This window comes from Takifugu rubripes, chromosome 19, assembly GCF_901000725.2.
Source record: "Takifugu rubripes chromosome 19, fTakRub1.2, whole genome shotgun sequence".
Lineage (NCBI taxonomy): Eukaryota > Metazoa > Chordata > Actinopteri > Tetraodontiformes > Tetraodontidae > Takifugu > Takifugu rubripes.
This window is the reverse complement of record NC_042303.1, coordinates 8,115,064-8,133,185: the sequence shown is the minus strand read 5'-3', so window position 1 is coordinate 8,133,185 and position 18,122 is coordinate 8,115,064. Positions and strand designations below refer to the sequence as shown.

General features: G+C 47.6%; 1 protein-coding gene across 1 annotated transcript in view; it reads right to left on the bottom strand.

Moving 5' to 3' along the window:
- The window catches only part of tex264a (testis expressed 264, ER-phagy receptor a), a 35,240-nt gene that overhangs the window by 15,265 nt on the left and 1,853 nt on the right, over positions 1-18,122 (bottom strand). Inside the window, exon 2 of the mRNA XM_003973189.3 lies at positions 11,404-11,625. Within this exon, the coding sequence (XP_003973238.1) occupies positions 11,404-11,625 (222 nt within the window). The remainder of the gene's footprint in view (positions 1-11,403; positions 11,626-18,122) is intronic.

The following is an 18,122-nucleotide window of genomic DNA, read 5'->3' as shown; positions in this document are numbered from 1 at the left end:
GAGAGGAGGGAGCAGCTACCTGGCAGAAGAAAGGAAGCAAGGCAGCCCACACGGCAACGCGACCCTTTCGTTTCATTATTTGAAGGTCACTCACAAAGTTGTTTATGACCATGAGATAAAGGACCAGAAAAATCCCCAGAATGTTATTTTCCTCATCTGCAAGCACCTCTCATGCATCCATCGAGGGCGATCTTTATAACGCCTATAACAGCCTAACCAACCAGCTCCCAGAGGCACCAAGAGATCCCCACGGCTACCGTATAGATGCTAGCCATCGCCATGCCTCATAAACACCGGGGTTCAGCAAATGGGTGACTGCGGACGAGCGTTAAACGACGCTATCGTGTCACCATTTCAGCGCAGTTGCACTGGCTTCTGTCGTGAGAATGTTCCGCAAGAAGTTGGTACAGCAGAAGATTTAGCCGTTACCTTTGGTCAAGCCGCACCACTGAGCTGTAGATAAGCCCCACGAGGACAAGGTGCCCTCAGACTTCAGCACACAGGCTAAAACATGGCTGATGGCAATTGAGTAGCGAGGGATTCGGCACTCGTGACGGTGCCCCAAAGCGCAGGACTGGCGGCTGAAATCAATGGCTGGAGGCTGCAGTGCTCTGGGCACAGGCTCCTCTGGACCATAGGGAAGTTGGTTCTCTTTCTCCTGATGTTTGACATGATATGTGATGTTAATTACTAATGGAAATGGTAATGACGACAACACTAATACAGTGGGACCTCTACTTACGAACGTCTCTTCATGCGAAATTTTCAGGTTACGAAACGTCTCAACGAGAAAATATTTCCTCTTGTTATGAAAGAAATTTCAGGATACGCAAGTCAAAAATACGCTACCGCTGCTACTCGCGGAGTTTAGCGAACGCAAACATGCTTGTAGCTGCTCTGCCATTGGCTATCGCCTAGCATCTTCCTGTCATCCCATTGGCTAGGAGGGACGTCAATATGTACAAGTTTGTGTGTATCCCAGCGTTTATTGTGGGTGTTTGTATGTTTGTCCATTAGATGGCGGTGTTACCACAAGTGTTAATGTTCGTTGCTAGTAATGACGGCTAATGTAAGATTAGCCTGTAATAAAGTTCATTTTGTTCCTGGAGAAGCCTTGCACTGAATCCCTGCATTTATTGTGCGGTAATCTAATTCTAACATGTATTTTTTTACATGTTTTGATGCATTTTTATGATTTATGAAAAAAATGATGTCTGAATTTTTGGGGGCTTGGAATGGATTAGGGCATTTACATGGAAAACGCGTCTCTACTTACGTTATTTTCAGGTTGCGCAACAACCAATTAACAACCAATTAATTTTGTAAGTAGAGGTCCCACTGTACTACTACTACTACTACTACTAATACTAATAATAATAATAATAATAACAACAACAATAATGCGTCTTCCCTGCAGATGCAGCCGAAGGTCAAATCTTTATACTTCCCGTCGCTGTGATACGTTGAGCTTGGGTCGGTGTATTTTCTTAGAGAATGCAAAGAAGGCTCTCAGGATCACCCGGGCAACAGAACTCAGCAAGACACAGGAGGGATCTGACAGAAGAGTCTGAATCTACCTGAAGACTCTCAAGACTGCTCTGGGTAATTGCGTCTTTTGTCAAGCCAACTCTACACTCCAACTCCAACTTTTCATTTTTTAACGCGGCTTTTCCCCTCACGTACATGCGCCTATAACTATCCCAGTTCAGCCAGTAACAGGGTCACTGGGGAAAAGACTCCGCTGTGACCGTAGTGAGGTGACTAATACTGTCGGAAACATTACATAGGGAATAACACTCCACTCCACTCACTCCTCTGCCTTTGAAAGGCAGTGCAGGTAGCTGCTAGCTGCTAGCTGCTAGCAAGACCAGGTGTAGGTACAGGCACTCGTTATAGCTGGTACTGATTCTAGTCCCTGACCGGTTCAACAGTTTTGCATGTTTTGGTTAGTCGTCTGAATGTGATTGAAGATCGTTTGACACAACTTAAGAGCAGCACATTTGTGAACATATCTTCTCTCACACACACACTCAGACACTAATTAAGCTAGAACAACAGACAATAATCTGTTTCATTCAATTTAATATAGCAAAAATGAGCTGCTTTTCCAAAAGGACCTACTCTTGGTATGATTTGTCGACTGTTTAGCTGGGGGTTCCAGGCCAGTCCAGGTTCCAAGACAAATATTTTTGTTTTTAAGAAGCATCCTTAAAAAAAATTCTGTTTTTGGAACTTTTTTCTCTCCAACAGTTCCAAAAACAGAATTTATTTTAAGAATGCTGGAGTTCATCCCCCAAAAACAGGCTAGTTACCCCCCTGGCGGGTACACTTTCTCTGTTGTCATCACTACTAATGTGTCTTCACAAAGCCAAACTATCCCAGTCCCCGTTTGATTCCCTTCCAACATTGATTTTTTGACAACTATTGAGGCTAATCCCCTGGGAAAAATCAGAGGACCACCACAAGATGTGTTTCAACCATCCCAGCAGCTGCTCACTAATCAAGAGTTTAGGTGGTGAAGCAACCCCGCCCCCCCATCCCCCAGCCACCACAGGTAATGTGCAATTGTGCTAATTAATTGAGAGAAATATATAGCAAGAAATGAACCTTACTGAGCAAATGAACACACATAGCTACGACACGTTGATTCATTTTTCATTTCCGGTATCTTCTTGTGGGGAAAATTGAATGCAGTTTATTACGGAGAATTTCTTAGAGCTCGAAATCCTCTCGGGGGAGTCGAGCTCCGCTCAGCTCCAGGGTGACTCCAACACCGAGCCAGACCCTGGAAACCGACTGGTGTTTCTAGGCTAAAAAGCTTTGAGAGGTTTCATGAGGAAGACTGCAGGGAACCTGCTTTTGATCTAGTATAAAGTTTTGTTTTTTAAAGAGGGAAAAGTTTGGGCGTGTCATTTTTATTAACCAGCTTGTGTTCCTAAGTGCTGGTTATTCCTCCTTTTGGCCTCAAAAGCGCCACCTCAACAGTAGTTTAACAAGTTTAATTTGAATTTTCATATGCTTTTCATACTTGTAGCATTGACTACCGATGTAGCATTGACTACCGATGTAGCATTGACTACCGCACACTTTTGATGCTTATTTTTTTATATTTTGGTGGTGATTTCAACATGATCCGGCCCAGCGCCATTCCTCTGAGCGACGGCTTCATGAATGGCATTAATAAATGGACTCATCCACTTAGCTGTCTTTACTTCAGTTCACAGAGGAACGAGCACGAGTTCTTCTGGAAACACGACATCAGGATTAAAATGCCCACAGTGACACAAACCCGTGCACTCGTGTCTCTCCCTCCTACGATATTCTCCTGTGCTGGTTCATATTTGGTGTGCAGGCGTGTGTGTGGTGGGGGGGGCAAGCTTTTCTCATTTCACTGGTGGCGGCCCAACTGTGAAACACATTAAATGTGATCATTTGTCTCCGGGGAGTTCTCCCGGTGTTGCATGGCTTAGCGTTGCACTTTGACACCGGCAACGTTACCCTTTCCCCCGGTTCATAATGCTTCCAGCCCCCCGAGACAAACAAGAATATTAGAGCGGGGATGAGAGGGGAAGAGCCAATAAAGACCACAGGAGGAGACGGAGGTGGTGCAGGAGGACGGGCCTGGTCTGGGACCTGTGGCATGTAGACGGTTAAAACACCCTCAGACAAATCCCCCCTCCCCCCACAGATAAAGGCTTTAGCATCGGTTCTGAGGCCGGAACATCGCGATGGTGAGAGCTTGCCATTTTCAGACACGTTTGGGATCGTTCCCTCCTCACTAGATGTGAAGGTTATTTCGGGGGGGGCCTCTTCCACCTGGATGGCGACCCTTCCAGTTAACGTGGCGGGGGCTTCGATGGGATAGGTAGAAAGGTGAGGGAGGCTGGTCCTGTCAGGAGCAAAAATGCTCCTGTGACACATCGTGAGAGAACACAGTGGTGCGCCTCATCAAACGGGACACATGAAACAGCATCGGACACTCGGCGGGTTCGGTGTCTTTGTTTTAAATAACCTAAACACCACTGCTTTAGATCGTTTACTGTTTTTCTTTTGGTTGCAATGGAGGACAGTCCTGAAAAAAAGTTATTGAGAGTCAGGTTGCTGAACCTATTCTTTTTTTAAATGGGGAAATATAAAGGTTCTTACGCTGCACATGAGATTATGAAGAGATCCATGAAGAAATGCAGAAACCACAATGGGAGAGGAGTCACGCCTGGACATCCTGGGGTGGGGGGGCACACGTGCCGGTGCTGTGTTCAGGTCATGCAAATGTGGTATTTGACGAGGGAGGTGACTGTGACAGGAGATAATGGCGGTGGCAGGAACCGTATCACCGCCGCTGTTCGTTTCCACCCGTCTGATATAAGGTCAGCGAGAATCCGACCACAGAGCCCACGTCTGCTGCCTCTCTGTCCCGGTCGGTCGGGTGTCCATCCGTCCATCCGTCCATCCCTGCAGCTCGAAGCTGGTTGTGAAAGCCAAACGTCACTAGGGAATGCGCATTCAAGCGTGCGTCAACGCCGCCAAGTTTGGCTGCGGTGGCGTTCTCTGCTAGCCTAACTTTGCTCCACCTCTGCATCCCTGATTAGCCTATCGGCACATTAATCCCAATCCGCGCTGGCTGTCGCGATGCGGATTGCATTAGATTCTGAGTGATCAAATTAGGGGACGGCACGCTCACCCGCCCCCACGATCAGCAGCACTTTCCGGTGGAGACAACTACGCGCTTACAATCAATTTGCAGCACCCTAATGTGATCAGGCGGCTCACATGGGGCTCGCCGGCCTGGTTTATTACTCGCATACTCGGTGACATGGAAAACATGAGCTCTCCATCTAAACAACGTCGCACACATCCACAGGCACACGCCCACACAGAGCGCGTCCACACGCATGCATAACCCTCCTCCATCCTCACGGTCATGCTTCAGTGCACCCTCAAATAAACATGTCCCCCCCCCCCTCCTGGGAGGCGGCTGGACTCTTGTTGGGTTGATATGTTGCTCAGGCCAATAGAAGATGATGGTGTTGACATCTGCGTTACATTAGCATTAGAATTCGCACAGGATGATGCATTCAAACTCGTGCGTTTTTGTACCCACGGAGCTTTTTTAGGCTCAGACGTCGCTGTCTCATCTCTTATAATCCCGGAGGGCTCGCTACTCTGTCCGCCCAGGCTCGGTTCTGCATCAACATATGGGCACAAACTAATGATGAAACGGGGTCTCGCTGCTGTTTTGGTGACATTTACTAACTAGAGTACAGAGATAAAGTAAATATTGACCTTTAGCTGCAGAAGCAGCGGTGTTTAAATGGAAGTGAACGTGTCTGCTGATGGCTGAACCCTGAAACTGGTGTTCCGTGGAAGAAAATGGAAGTCTGACCGAGAAACCACAGAGGCAAGCAATTTGGGCCACTACTCTCTCGACGGGTTCCTACTTTGTCTCATTGATCACCGTCTTTTCTCAGCTCACGGCCAGAAGGATGCTGCTATAAAGCCCAGCGCTCAGCAGTTCTGATGCGCTCAACAGTGGTTGGACTTAGTTTGGCTTTCGTTTATGAAATATTAATCCTGCAATGTTCAGAAAACAGCATATAAAAAAAAGCAGCTCCGCATCATATTCCAGCATCATTCCCTCTATATTTCTTGGGGAGGGAAAAGAAAAAAGCTTCTTCCTTATTGCTCATTTTGTGAGTCACAGTCTCTGAAAATTGCACCTCTTGAATCTAATCTCTCCATTTTATTGAATTTCCCAACCCTTTTGTTATCATCCTCAATGTTCTGTGTTTTTGGAGAGCGGGCGGAGGAGTTTTCATTACAAGTTCTCGCACTCCGCTGCTCAGCTCTGCTCGCACCAACGTGCACCAGATTTCTTAAACACTACATGTCCGAGTTCTTCATTAGCTGTTAATCACCTCCTGGAATTCCTCGGCATGAAGGTCGTCGTACCTGCAGGACCTCATGAAGGAGCAGCTTCAGCTGATACCTGCAACATGAGGTACTTGCATGTCAATTACATGACGACGTGACTGTGGCCTGGCTCGCTCACAGTGAAACTTTATCACAGGAGAACGTCCCCATCGTGTAGAACAGGGGTCGGTTACCCAAAATGTTGAAAGAGCAAAAAAAACAAAAAAACAAATCTGTCTGGAGGTGGGAAAAAATAAAATCCTTATATAAATCTTTCTTGACAGAGTTGTTGAAATTAAATATTTATTCTACACATTTTTAAAGCATTGGAAAACTTTAAGACTGTTTGTCATGTTTTTACTCCTACAGAAATTATATCCATTTTCATATTTTTGGAAAAAAAAAATCCCGAGCGCCACTAGGGCGGCGCTAAAGAACCGCGGGTTGCCGACCCCTGGTGGAGAACGATCCAGTGGCTGACTGGATATTTGCCTCGTCTCACAGCAGCCTGAAAGCTAGAGTATTCTTATCTTTTTCACATGTTACATCATATGAGCTTCTATGCAAACAGACCACCTGATTGGCCAACATGGATGACCTTCTGTGGAAAGACAAAACTCCTGCTGCCCACCCTGAAAGGTCAGGAGGAAGAAACCTTTAGTCCAGGATAAACAAGTGCTGCAATTAAATTGCAAGGAATTATTCAGGCAGCGATTCAGCTTCTGAGCTCCTTCAGAAGTCTGTGCAGATATGTAAAGACAAATTCAGTGCGTATTCAATTTTTCTGTACGTCTGCATGAACGCACCACGCCTTGGTGGTGACATTGCCATGGCAACCATCATTTATACATGTGGCTGGGTGGTTGTGGGGCCGATCTACCCCAGCAGGAACAGCACAGAGACAAAAAAAAAAGAAAATAATGAAGAAGAAAACTGTGAAAATGCTACCTGTCAAAGGGCTCACTAGAAAGAGACTAATTGGCAGCAATATGTGACGATGAGTGTCCCAGATCTGGAGGCAGAGAGGGATCAATGAGAACGGCACCGACGCTTCTGTCTGCTATCAACCTCACTTACTGCATCGCTGGCCCGCCATGGAGGACAGGCGCCTGGGAGAAAACACGACAGGAACACCAGAATGATTACAGCCTCCCGCGGCTTAAATGTTTACAACGCCGCCTTGAAAAGTGCAAGTAGATTAGGCACTTACAAGGGAACATTCGAGGGCAGACGGTCCAGGCACAGCGGGGCCGGGAACCGTAATGAGACGTGTGCACCGCTGCGCTCGTGTTTAAGAACAAAACAAGAGGAATGAGGCTTTCATCACCCGCATCTTCCTTCATCTTCGGAAGGGCTCGGGCGTAAACGCAAACACAAATGCAGCAAAGGACACGGAAGCGGCGAGAGGCGGGGAAAGTGAATTAAAGTTGCTCCGAGGCTGCTCCTGCATGCGTTATGTGAAATTACAGGCAGAGCCCAGAGTGTACACATTACTCCAGCACTGCTGCTTTTGTCTTCGCAGGAATGAAAAGAAAAAAGGTGATGGAACTGTCGTCAGCGTCACTAGTGTCTAAATATAGCCGCATGTTTCCAGAGGCAGAGGTTCCTCTGCAGGCTGAGAGGAAATGAAGGAGTTTTAATAAATACATGATATTAAAAAAAAAAAGCGAGTCTCCGGATTTCTGCCTCAGGACAAGTGTCTTCGGTTATTCCAAGGTAATTGTTCAGGGTCCTGAAGAGTTAATCGATAAAAATATGGAGGGACAAGACAGTGGAATGACAGCATTAATAATGGAAGTCTTTTCCCTTGCTTTTATCACAAGGCGTATTTTGAAACGCACGAGGAGGAGAGGACGGCAACGTCTCCCTCCAACATAAATTTTCAGCGCGCTCTCAAGCAATCGGGGCCATCAGGCGCACGCTCGCTCGCGCTTTGATGCCCCGGCGTCCACGAGCCGCGCCACTAGGCACCCTCCCACGCACAGACTGCCGAGCAGACAGCGGAGGGAGCCGTCGCCCTGAGCCTGACGGGCTTTAAACACGGGGAAGTCTCGCCACGCCTTCCATGACCCCGCTGGGTCGGACCGGGCTCCTCATTACCTGACAAAAGCAAGGCTGAGAGGTGCGTGTAATCCTCTCCACGGATGATGACAATGCACACAAAACCGACATAACAGGGAGAGCAGCTCTGTGCAGCCGGGATGACCCTCGTGGCCCCTGGTGACCCCGCCCACTAATAAAGCATCTTAGCGTTTGGCGAATCGAGACGATGAACGCGTGCGTTAATGCAATCACTGTAGCGGGAAACACAAAAATGAGCTGCAGAACACCGCAAAAGAACTCATTCCTCAAAGTGCTCAGTCCCGTCAGCCGGAGAACAACAAAGGAGCCTTCTGATGAGGCGCGACATTCAGAAATAGCGAGATATGAAGCAGGGAGTGGGAGGATTCTTTTACCTGATGTGAAGGGGAAAATAACTGCCTTCACAGCGCTAACACGATTTAGAGTTATTACTGATAAATGTGCGCGCGCATGCGTGTGTGTGTGAGTGCGCGCGACACTTCAAGCTGATGCAAAGTTGTTGAACAAAAGAGAGAAACCATGACAAGAGTTGCACAACAGCTCTGTTTCACCGGCAGTGCAGAAACGGAGCGAGGAGACAAATCTGTATTCAGCCAACTGAAGCATCAAACCAGCACCAAGGCCTCAAAACTCAGGTGTTGTTTACAGCGCGGCTACGCCTGAATTCAGCACAGCTCCACCGATTCACCCCCAGATCAGACCGGCGCATTAAAAATATAGATCCCTGAGACAGGCGAGGCGAATGGTGGATATTTAATTCAACAAATATTAACATCAAAGAATGAAGGAGAGCAGCTGGTGAATAAACCATGAGCGGAGCGGAGGTGAGCGTTTCGACGCTCCGCGTGAGAGTGACACCGGCGACACACGCAGGTGAGATCTACACCAAACCGTCCTCCTTCAACAGTCCTCTCAGCCCGGACTCGAACCCGCGGCACAAACTGTGCCGACCCGTTCCATCGGCACTGTTTGTGTCGCGCAGCGTATTTTTTAAAATGCTACGACACAGAATGAGACAGGATACATTAGATCCCACCCACGCCAGATCGCACCCGAGCGCGTTCCAATTGCTGCGATGCCTTCGAGGCGGACGAAACTGTGACCGTAGTGTGAAATAAAGGAGAAAAGAAATTCCAAACCTTCAAGGATCGGTAAACGACTGGGACAGTTTCTGAGGAGATCCTTTTGATGAAGTCGCCCAAATAAGACAGCGCTTACTTTGTGATTTTACCTTTTCATTCCTGTTTTTGTTTTTTCTGAGTGTGCGTGTGTGTGCGTGTATGTGTGTGTGTGTTGCAGCAGGGCAAGTGTGGAGAAAAGAGTTGGGGAGAAAATTGGCATTTACACACACAAGCGGCTGTCTGATAAGTGTTGCTCTGCAGAGGCCGAGAGGCGCACCTGCGTCTCCGCCAGCGCGTTACGCTGGGCCGGTCTGGGACAGCATCGGCTTAAAATGCAGCTTTAAGCACTAATAAGGCTTAAAGCTGCGCTAATCAATACTTGTACAGCCGTTGCTATAGCAACAAAGCCACAAAAACGTTAGGGCCGTAGTCTGATGATACCGCTGTGGAGACAGTGATGGCGAGACAGTAAATTTCAGCAGGTTTTACAACTATTCTGTCCTTCAGTGGTCGTTCCGATGCCTCTTGTTAGCGTTGTAGTTACTTCGGATGGAAAAATATATATAAAAAAGCTGGAGGAGACCTTGGAATCTGTTGAAATGACCCTACAGCTCCCCGCATACGCTCTTGACTGTCAACATCTTGGAATTTGTTATTTTAACCGCGGGGCAGTTTTGTTCAGGACCAACTCGGGCAGCTTTCACACTTAATTGGCCCCATTGAAATAAAACACAATAAAGATTCCAGCATGTGTATTAATCAACAGCCCTTCACACAGGAACATCAGTTTTTGTGATGTCAGTCTCACTGTTTGGACTTTGCCAGCGTTGTTGTGGTAACGGAGCTCGCCGGTCTGGGAACGGTCTCCCAGGGAACGGGGACGGTGTTTGTCTTACTGAATACCAACCTTTGGAAAGTGTTACCCTGTAAAACTGACTGTTTCACTGCAGGTGCCCATCTATCATAGAGATTTACTCCGCCACTGTTTGCCGGTGGCAACAGTAGTTACAGATGAAAACCTCCGAGATGTGGAGAACGCCGGCGTCACGCGAGTGTTTCCCTCCTTTTGAAGCCCCCCGTTCTGCAAATCTACTTAATTAATCATACGGACATATAGGCAGACATTTCTAGCACGTACATCGCTCTAACCGAGCTTTCTAAATCGTGCTCCATTATTCATCAGCCCGGCTGCGCGCGGTGCACTTGCCACTCCACGGCTCAAACCGCTTGTTATTGTGTTATTAGCACATCCTCCCGCACCAGAGCGGGCCCCTTAACAGCCGTCACGGCGCCCACGTCGACTGATGGGCTCGGACAAGGGCTCTCGCCTCGTGGCAGTGAAAGTGCGAGGCAGTAAAAACGAATGCCTTCGCAGTGGTGACATCACCTAGTTTGACGACAAGAGCGGCGTGCTGGCAGAAGATGCGCGCCGACACTGGGCACGCTGGCATAAGAGCCGAGGGGTTTAAAGGGAATGCCGCTAAATTTTAACGGGGACGCTGGTGGAAGGTCTCTAAAAGGTCGGCCTGGGTCAGCACGCATTAAGAGTTTGTTCTGGCAGAGCTACAGCTGGAGAAACAAAATGAGAAGGAAGCTGGAGAACTTGTGACCAGAGGCCAGTGGGCGGTTCGCGCCAGGTCGGCGTCGCCGTCATTTCGCATGCAAAATAACCGAAATACAAACAGGAAGTTTACAGAAATGTGAGAAAGTTTCTTCTTCTCAAAACAAGGTGAAGGCTAGACTCTAGATGCCTTCTGTGGACCTACGTGTCCTTTTTATAAACCCCAGAAAGCAGGAGCTTAAATAAACACATGAGCAGATGTTGAAGCTTCTGCATGTTTGCACTCACGTATACAAACATATGCGGGACATTATTCATGCAGCGTGACGCCCAAAATGGGTGAACGTCGATAACTTCCAGGGTTCTGTCCTGAGGAAATGTGAGCCTGGGGGACAGGAGGCTTCATCTACTGTTAATGCGCTCACAGCACCCGAGCGAGACTCCATCTCATGGTTTAATCCACTTTCATCAGGAGTGAGAGTGAGCGAAGGGAAGGCTGCACCTTCCAGACCCGCCAGTAGCAGCGCTGGTGAATCATTGATGGGAATCCACTCCGCTTCAGTGGTGGTCAATGTAGCTGTATTGATCTGAGCTGGAAGTTCACATTTACTCCCAAAATGTACGTTTTCTATACCGGTAGGTCACTAGTGACCACCCCTCTCTACTTATTACTGGTGCTGGGTCAGTGGTTAGGGTTCCCGTACAGGACTGGCGAAAAGGACTACGTACCTCGATGTAGGAGGCGAGTTTGGGGTAGACCCTGTAGGCTCCCAGCCCATACGACAGCGAGGTGGTGCACGGGAAGGCGGTGGTGACGGTGTGGCTCACTTCGGGGAGGGAGAACACCTTGAAGCCAAACTTCTCGTACATCTTCTGCAGCTCCTCGTCGGGCTTCTCTTCCCCCTCACACAGGACGCTGCCCACGGCGTACCGGCACTTCTCCGGCGGCCTCTGAGGGGGGCACAGAAACAACACACAAGCCTTTAAGATCCAGCAGTGGCGTCGAAATGTTGTAGCGGCCCCTGCTGGAGGGAGGAGCAAACATCAACGCACATGCGGAGGAGTAGAAATAAAAGTGGTTTGATTCACAGCGATGCAGATGCTCCACCTTCACATGCTCCAGACAGCGCCGTGTCGACCTCAGGGCGCGCGGCGTGCGCGGCAGCTCCAACCCATTCTGTTCTAGAAAGATCAGGCCTCACAGAGAGGGCCGGCGCTTATGATGAACGGCACGGAAAGAGCTGGCGGACGTCGCTCAGCCGGCGGGCTGTTTGGGCTGGATGGAGACCGCCGAGCGCACCTGCTGCTCCACATTTCTGCAATAGTGAGTGCACACGAGGGCAATTTGTTCTGCCGAAGATGCCACGGAGTTTCTCCTGCTCACGTCTGTCCAAAGACATATTTAGCAGGAAGCTGCCGGTAAAAAACGTTTGGTCCTCCCACTCACAAATAGCTGAATCCAGGCTTTAGGATGGAGAAGACGCCCGAGACCCGATTTGGAGGCGACATTTGCGTCGCGATCGTCATCTTTGCTTCGAGCACAATTGTTTGTGGACGACATGAAAAGGGAAAAAAAGGGAATATTTGTGGTTGTGCTTGGTGACGGGCCTGGCACTGAAGGGACACAGATGGGAGCCAGCAACACTCGTCTCCCTGTCCCTAGCAACCTCACATAATTATCACATCTAAATGCTTCAGCCTTCTCTTCCTTTCCACCCGATTTCTCACATTTGGGGATATTTTTGACTACGCTCTGCTCCACCGCGCTGCGCTTTCACCGCCCTTTTCTGAACCTTAGCACCGACTGCTGACAGACCGGAACGGCCTCCTGAGATCAACGTCATCCGGGTGACGATGGCGCCCGACAGTTGCTGGAAAGGATAATCTGAGCTGTCACCTGACAGAAGCCGTTACCATGGTACACACCGGGCAGTCAGGGTCGCCAGCGCGGGACGGGAGATGCTACTCATTCATTATTCCACAGAAGAATATTAGTAGGTTTAAAATGAGAGGAGAGGAAGAGGCGTTTAAAACGGGGTCACGTGGACGGGAGCAGAAATATTCAAATTTTCTAATCTCACTGGTGAATCTGGTGGAGACGTGAGGATTTATAAAGTTTCATGATCCATTTTATTTTCATTTGAGCTGCATTTCATTCACCTCCTGGAACACCAGGTTCCCTCCCACAAACATGAACATTAAGTTGATTGAAACCTCTAAATTGCTCCTGGGGGGGGGGGGCTGCCAAGTGAAGATTTGCTGAAACTGTAGCCTGTTAAATGCAGGCAGAAAACCCAGCAAGCCTACACGATTTAAGCCTTATTTTAAAGAAATAAATGCTCGTACTGTTGGTCTTTAGGGCCGTTAACCTCCTCCGGAGCTCCATGATAAATACATCAGTGGAAAGTATCCATTCACAAGTATTAAAACCCCTTATTCTGGTTGGACGATGCATTAATGGAGCTGAAGACCCTGCGTGCCTGATCTGGGCCGCCGCCACGCGTCCGGCAGATTCACACTACAGTTGAAAACCCCGAGGACGGGACAGTTGTCCTTTCATGGTCTTCCATCATGACTGAACTGTTATCCAGACCGCTGGTGCGCTAATGATATTATTCAGGGCGCTGGCTCTCACTCGCACCCTGCACAGCGCCAGAACAAACAGCGGCCCCGACTTCATCTGGCCTCTGCTGCCCCTGCAGATATCACACCCCGGAGACTCCAGGCAATTAGGGAGGAGAAGAACACGGCTCGGCTTGTCTCATCTCCCCCACCTCAGCGGTTGGCTTTCAGACTGAAATTCTGAAACAGTTATTTTCATGTTCCGTCTGCGCCGGGCTGCTGCAGAGCTGCCAGAGACGCATCCGGTTGGGCCCCGGCTTCCTTTTGGCTGAGGTGAGCAACAGAGGGTACCATCTCCTAACATCCTTTACTTCAGCTCTGGTGATGTTATGGTCTTTTAGGGCAGATTTTCACAGACTGGAGAAGCTTATTATAATGGGGGAGGGGGGGTACAGAGGCCAGGGCCAACTTTGTGCCCATGACCTCCCCTCTCAAATGGTTTTATTCTGGTCTCCGCTGGATTTCCAGTCTCCTCTGAAAGGACCTGTTGAAGAGGAAAGTCATTCCAAGGGGCCAAAGGTTATTTGTGATGGATGAGGGCTCTGAAACAATGCAGAGGCTGTGCTGAGAGAGCTAATTCCCCATTAGCAGACCAGTAATGAGGATCGACTCTCCAATTTTGCTCGACACTCTTATAGGAGCATAAAAATTCAGATTATAATGAGCACTCTGTCTGACCGAGGACCATCACCGCTCTCATTATAGCCACAACTGCCAAACATCTAACAGTCAACAGAACAAACGCCAAATTAGCCGAGAGGGAGCGTTTAACACTGGAGGAGCGCAGCATCAGCTCGCTCGTTTTAGAGAAATAAATGAACAACGTAGGCCAGAGTGGAGTTTAAGACATCTCTGCTTGTAGAAATCAGTTCTCATCTTTCCCATCTGGACCCCAGCAACAAGTTGTGCTCCATCTCCATCTCCAAGCGGACTGCTCACACGGAGAGCTCACCGGATAACAACGCGCATCCCCTCTAAACCCAGAACCCCTGACATAACGGGCCAATCCTCCAGGAAGAGGGGGAAGAACTGTCAGATGGAGAGCCGAGAGGACACAAGACGGCCCTCAAAGAGAGCGTGTCAGAGAAATAACCGGTCGGGGCCCGCGGAGGGCCGACGGCAGCCCTTCAGGGGGAAACGCGGCAGAGACGAAAAGGAAAAGGAATCTGGGGGCTCGAAGCCAGACGCCTGGTTCAGCTGCTGCAGGTCGGCTCACTCAGAACTGGGATGGCTGCACAAGAAGGGGCACTAATGTTCACCTTGTTCACCATGCTCAACATCAAACTACAATACGGTACATCCTTTTGCCGGCTACGAGATCACCATCATAATCATTTCAGACTTCACCTCATTTGTTTTTAGTGGCACTTTCACATTAACAGTAATTAGGAACAAACCCTAATGGCCTAATAACAATTTCTACCATATTGATGGTGATTGAAGTTTTGCTCCCATCTGGCCATTTACTGCCATTCTGTCTTCTTCGTCATTAGAAAACAAAGTTAGGGATAAAAAATGTGAGTCACAAGACGCTGTAGCACATCACTTTCCTCACGGGAACTCAAAAGAATCCCTCCCCAGTCTTGTGTAATGGTTAACTAGCGACTGATCAATAATTCATGGAGGTTTTTGTCACTTATTGACTTGTTCAATATTTAACAGGAGCCACTCCCAGAATGTGTTCACGGTCTTAATCATTCATTTGGGGGGTTCTACGTGCACCAAAATTCACAGGACTCGGGAGCCTTGACTGCAGGGCGACGCGTAATGATGTTGCTGATGTCGCATTAAGCATGTAAGGAATGCAGGACACTGGGTTTTTGCTTATTGCCCATCGCTGCTTTATTTAAATCAAATGGGAATGGTATTAAATAGTAAATCACTCAAACATAAACATATACTCTTTACACCAGCTAATGATTTATTGCTTTCCTGGTAACAATTTCATAACAGCGTTAACAGAAAAGAAAATCACTGTTTTTCAAAGTAACGTGGATGAAAATGAAGCCCCTGGAGCCTCCGGATCCGATTCTATATGTGTTGCAGAGACAAGGCGCAGGCGCTGATGCTGTATTGAGTCAGTCTTTAGTAAAAAAGTCTTTTTTTCTGTCTCCCTTTCACCAAGTGCAGCTCGGTGCCTTTAGGCTATTCTCAAGCTTAGCTGGTAATTACACATGGCATCCTTGGAGCTCTGGTATGTAAAATTAGTAAACATAAGCAGGCTGCTAGAGGCAGGGCGCCGTTTCCCTGAGCCAGGGTGGTTGGGCTGCTTCGCCGCTCCTTGGCCAGCTGGACCCAGAGCAGCTTCACTCCAGCCAGATGTCAAAGGGCAGCAGGACGATCTCCTACGGGAGGCCTGGATCCTCCCGCCTCTCTTCACGCTCCGCAAATGTTCGACCCGCCTTCCCGACCACGTCTGGTCTGCTCTGACAAACATCGGCCTGTTGAATCAAACATCCTGCGCCGCTAAATGCAGCTCGAGACGCCGCTATAGGCGACAGGAGGGATGGAGCAGAGAAAAAAGGCATCCTTCACCGTCTTGTTTCCAATCTTTGGCCTGTCAGCTTTAAGGATGATGTCTGTGAAACTGCATCCTAAAAATACACTTGACAGCTGTTCCAAGATTAAAAAGGGCCCCGGTTTGAATGGGCGGCTCGCCCTAAATTCAAACACAAAAAAAAAATTCCGATCTGCCATTTTTCCATTAAAGCACTCTGGCGTGAGTCTCAATTATTTACATATATTTCTGCCTTTGGAAACAGGAGGAGTCAAATCCAATGGGGAAAACTGGTCCACAGATCTTTGATGCTACGCTACTATTAGTACAAACCTGTTATCCTGAGGTGTAAAACAGCCAAGGGCAACAGCACCTCCCACACAGGTAAATGAGGAAATACTGAAGAATTACAGGGCGTTACAAGGAAATAAGCTTTTAAGAGTTTAATCAATTAACTCATTATTCAAATAGTCATTGATTCATGAAATCAATGACTATTTATTGATGCTCTGAGCACCACAAAGAAAATATAATACAATCGCTTGGTGAAATGGTAGAAAAATTGCACGAGCCGGGATGGGGGGACAAAATGCACCTGTAATAGTTTCTAGAGTTCTGGATCTACAGAGTCCCAGCCAGAGAAGATGGCTGTAAACATTAATGGGCCACTTTACTCGAGAGCATGTCCACAGTCTTGCGTAATATTGATTTGAAGACCAGTGGGAGCAGACTACAGCAAATCAGTGTATTTATTTCTCATTTCATATCCACATTAAAAGGCAGAAACTTTGCCAGAAGGCCCCCTTTCATGTTGCTGCCGTCGACCGACAGACAAGCAGCGGTAAAATGCTAATAATTTCGACTTGGGCGTGTGGCAAAGCTCCGCGCTCTTATCTGAAATTCCAATTGATGAAATGGAGCAGCGCGAGACTCTCAAGGTAAGACGGATTCATACTGAATAAAGAACCCCCGTCCCAGGCGATCCCACTCCTCATCCCTCACTACCGCGCCCGTCTTCATGTGACTATCATTTTATTTTGCTTGTCCTGGAGAGTCAGGGGTGGGTTTTCGCCTGAAGAGGGTGTTTTTTTTTTCATTACCTGCAGACACACGCGCTAATGATGCCATCATTTCCACTGAGCAAAGACTTTATTCCACGTGGACCTTCCACCAGGTTGATTAAGAATTCTCTCTTGGTTAAAAAAAAAAACAGCCAGAAGGCAGATTGAACCCCTGCAGTAGGGCCACATTGCCTGATTCTCAACCTTTTCTGCATCTTTAAACTGTAATTTATAATTAGATATATGCATTTTAGATAAAACGTATGTATTTATGGTTCCTGCCTCGCTGAATCCGACCACGAACCATCTCGAGCAGAAACATCTCTTTGGTTTTAGGGCATGTCCCCCCAAACAGACCTCCGTTTCAACGATCATGCTGCCATCTAGTGTACAGGAAGGGAACAGGCAGTCGATGTTTATTACATAATGGAAACAGAACTCTATTCCTCAATTCCACGTATGACTAACAACTTATCTGGGAACAGTACTTGCAGCTACTTCATATGTTTTATTCTGTATTAAGAATGATGGTACATTCACAAATTTGGGCTTCAGACTAAACCCTACCTTAGCAGCTGCATGCTCAGAGAATGAAAAGTTCCAAAATTCAGAGCCCCACAAGTATAACTGGTGTATTTGTGAAGACACGAGTGCTGCTGTCTGACTTTTTAGGCTTTAGAATTAGTCAGGAGAGTAAATATTTGAATCAGACTGCGTCAATATTTATACATGAATTATTGCACCAGACTTTGGAGAGGCATTATAGCGTCACATTACCGTCAACTGGAAACAAATTCCCCGGAATACATACGTGGTTTTGTTCGGTAAAGAGACTTGTGATCTTCTTAAATCAAGAAATTGTCATTAAACACATCATAGCCAACCGTCTACGGTCTGTTGCTGGCTCACCAAAATCAGCAGCATGCAACAAATATAAGACACAAGCAGCTATACTGATTTTATTGTTGAGGACTTACTTGTATAAAATTGCACATCTGAATTTTCCCCAAAAATTTCTCAACTTATAAAGTCAGGTGTGTCTATTCAACCTTTAAGAGGCCTCCCTCAAAAATGTCTCCAAATACATAACGTTAAAATGCAAGAAAAAGCTAAATACCTGACCTTTCTACCTGTACACTGGCAGAGACTGGCAGTGTGTGTGTGTGTGTGTGTGTGTGTGTGTGTGTGTGAGAGAGAATGCTGCAACTGTTCATACCAACCTCTAGGGATTAAAAAAATAATTTTATTTTCTACGTTTTTTTAAAGCT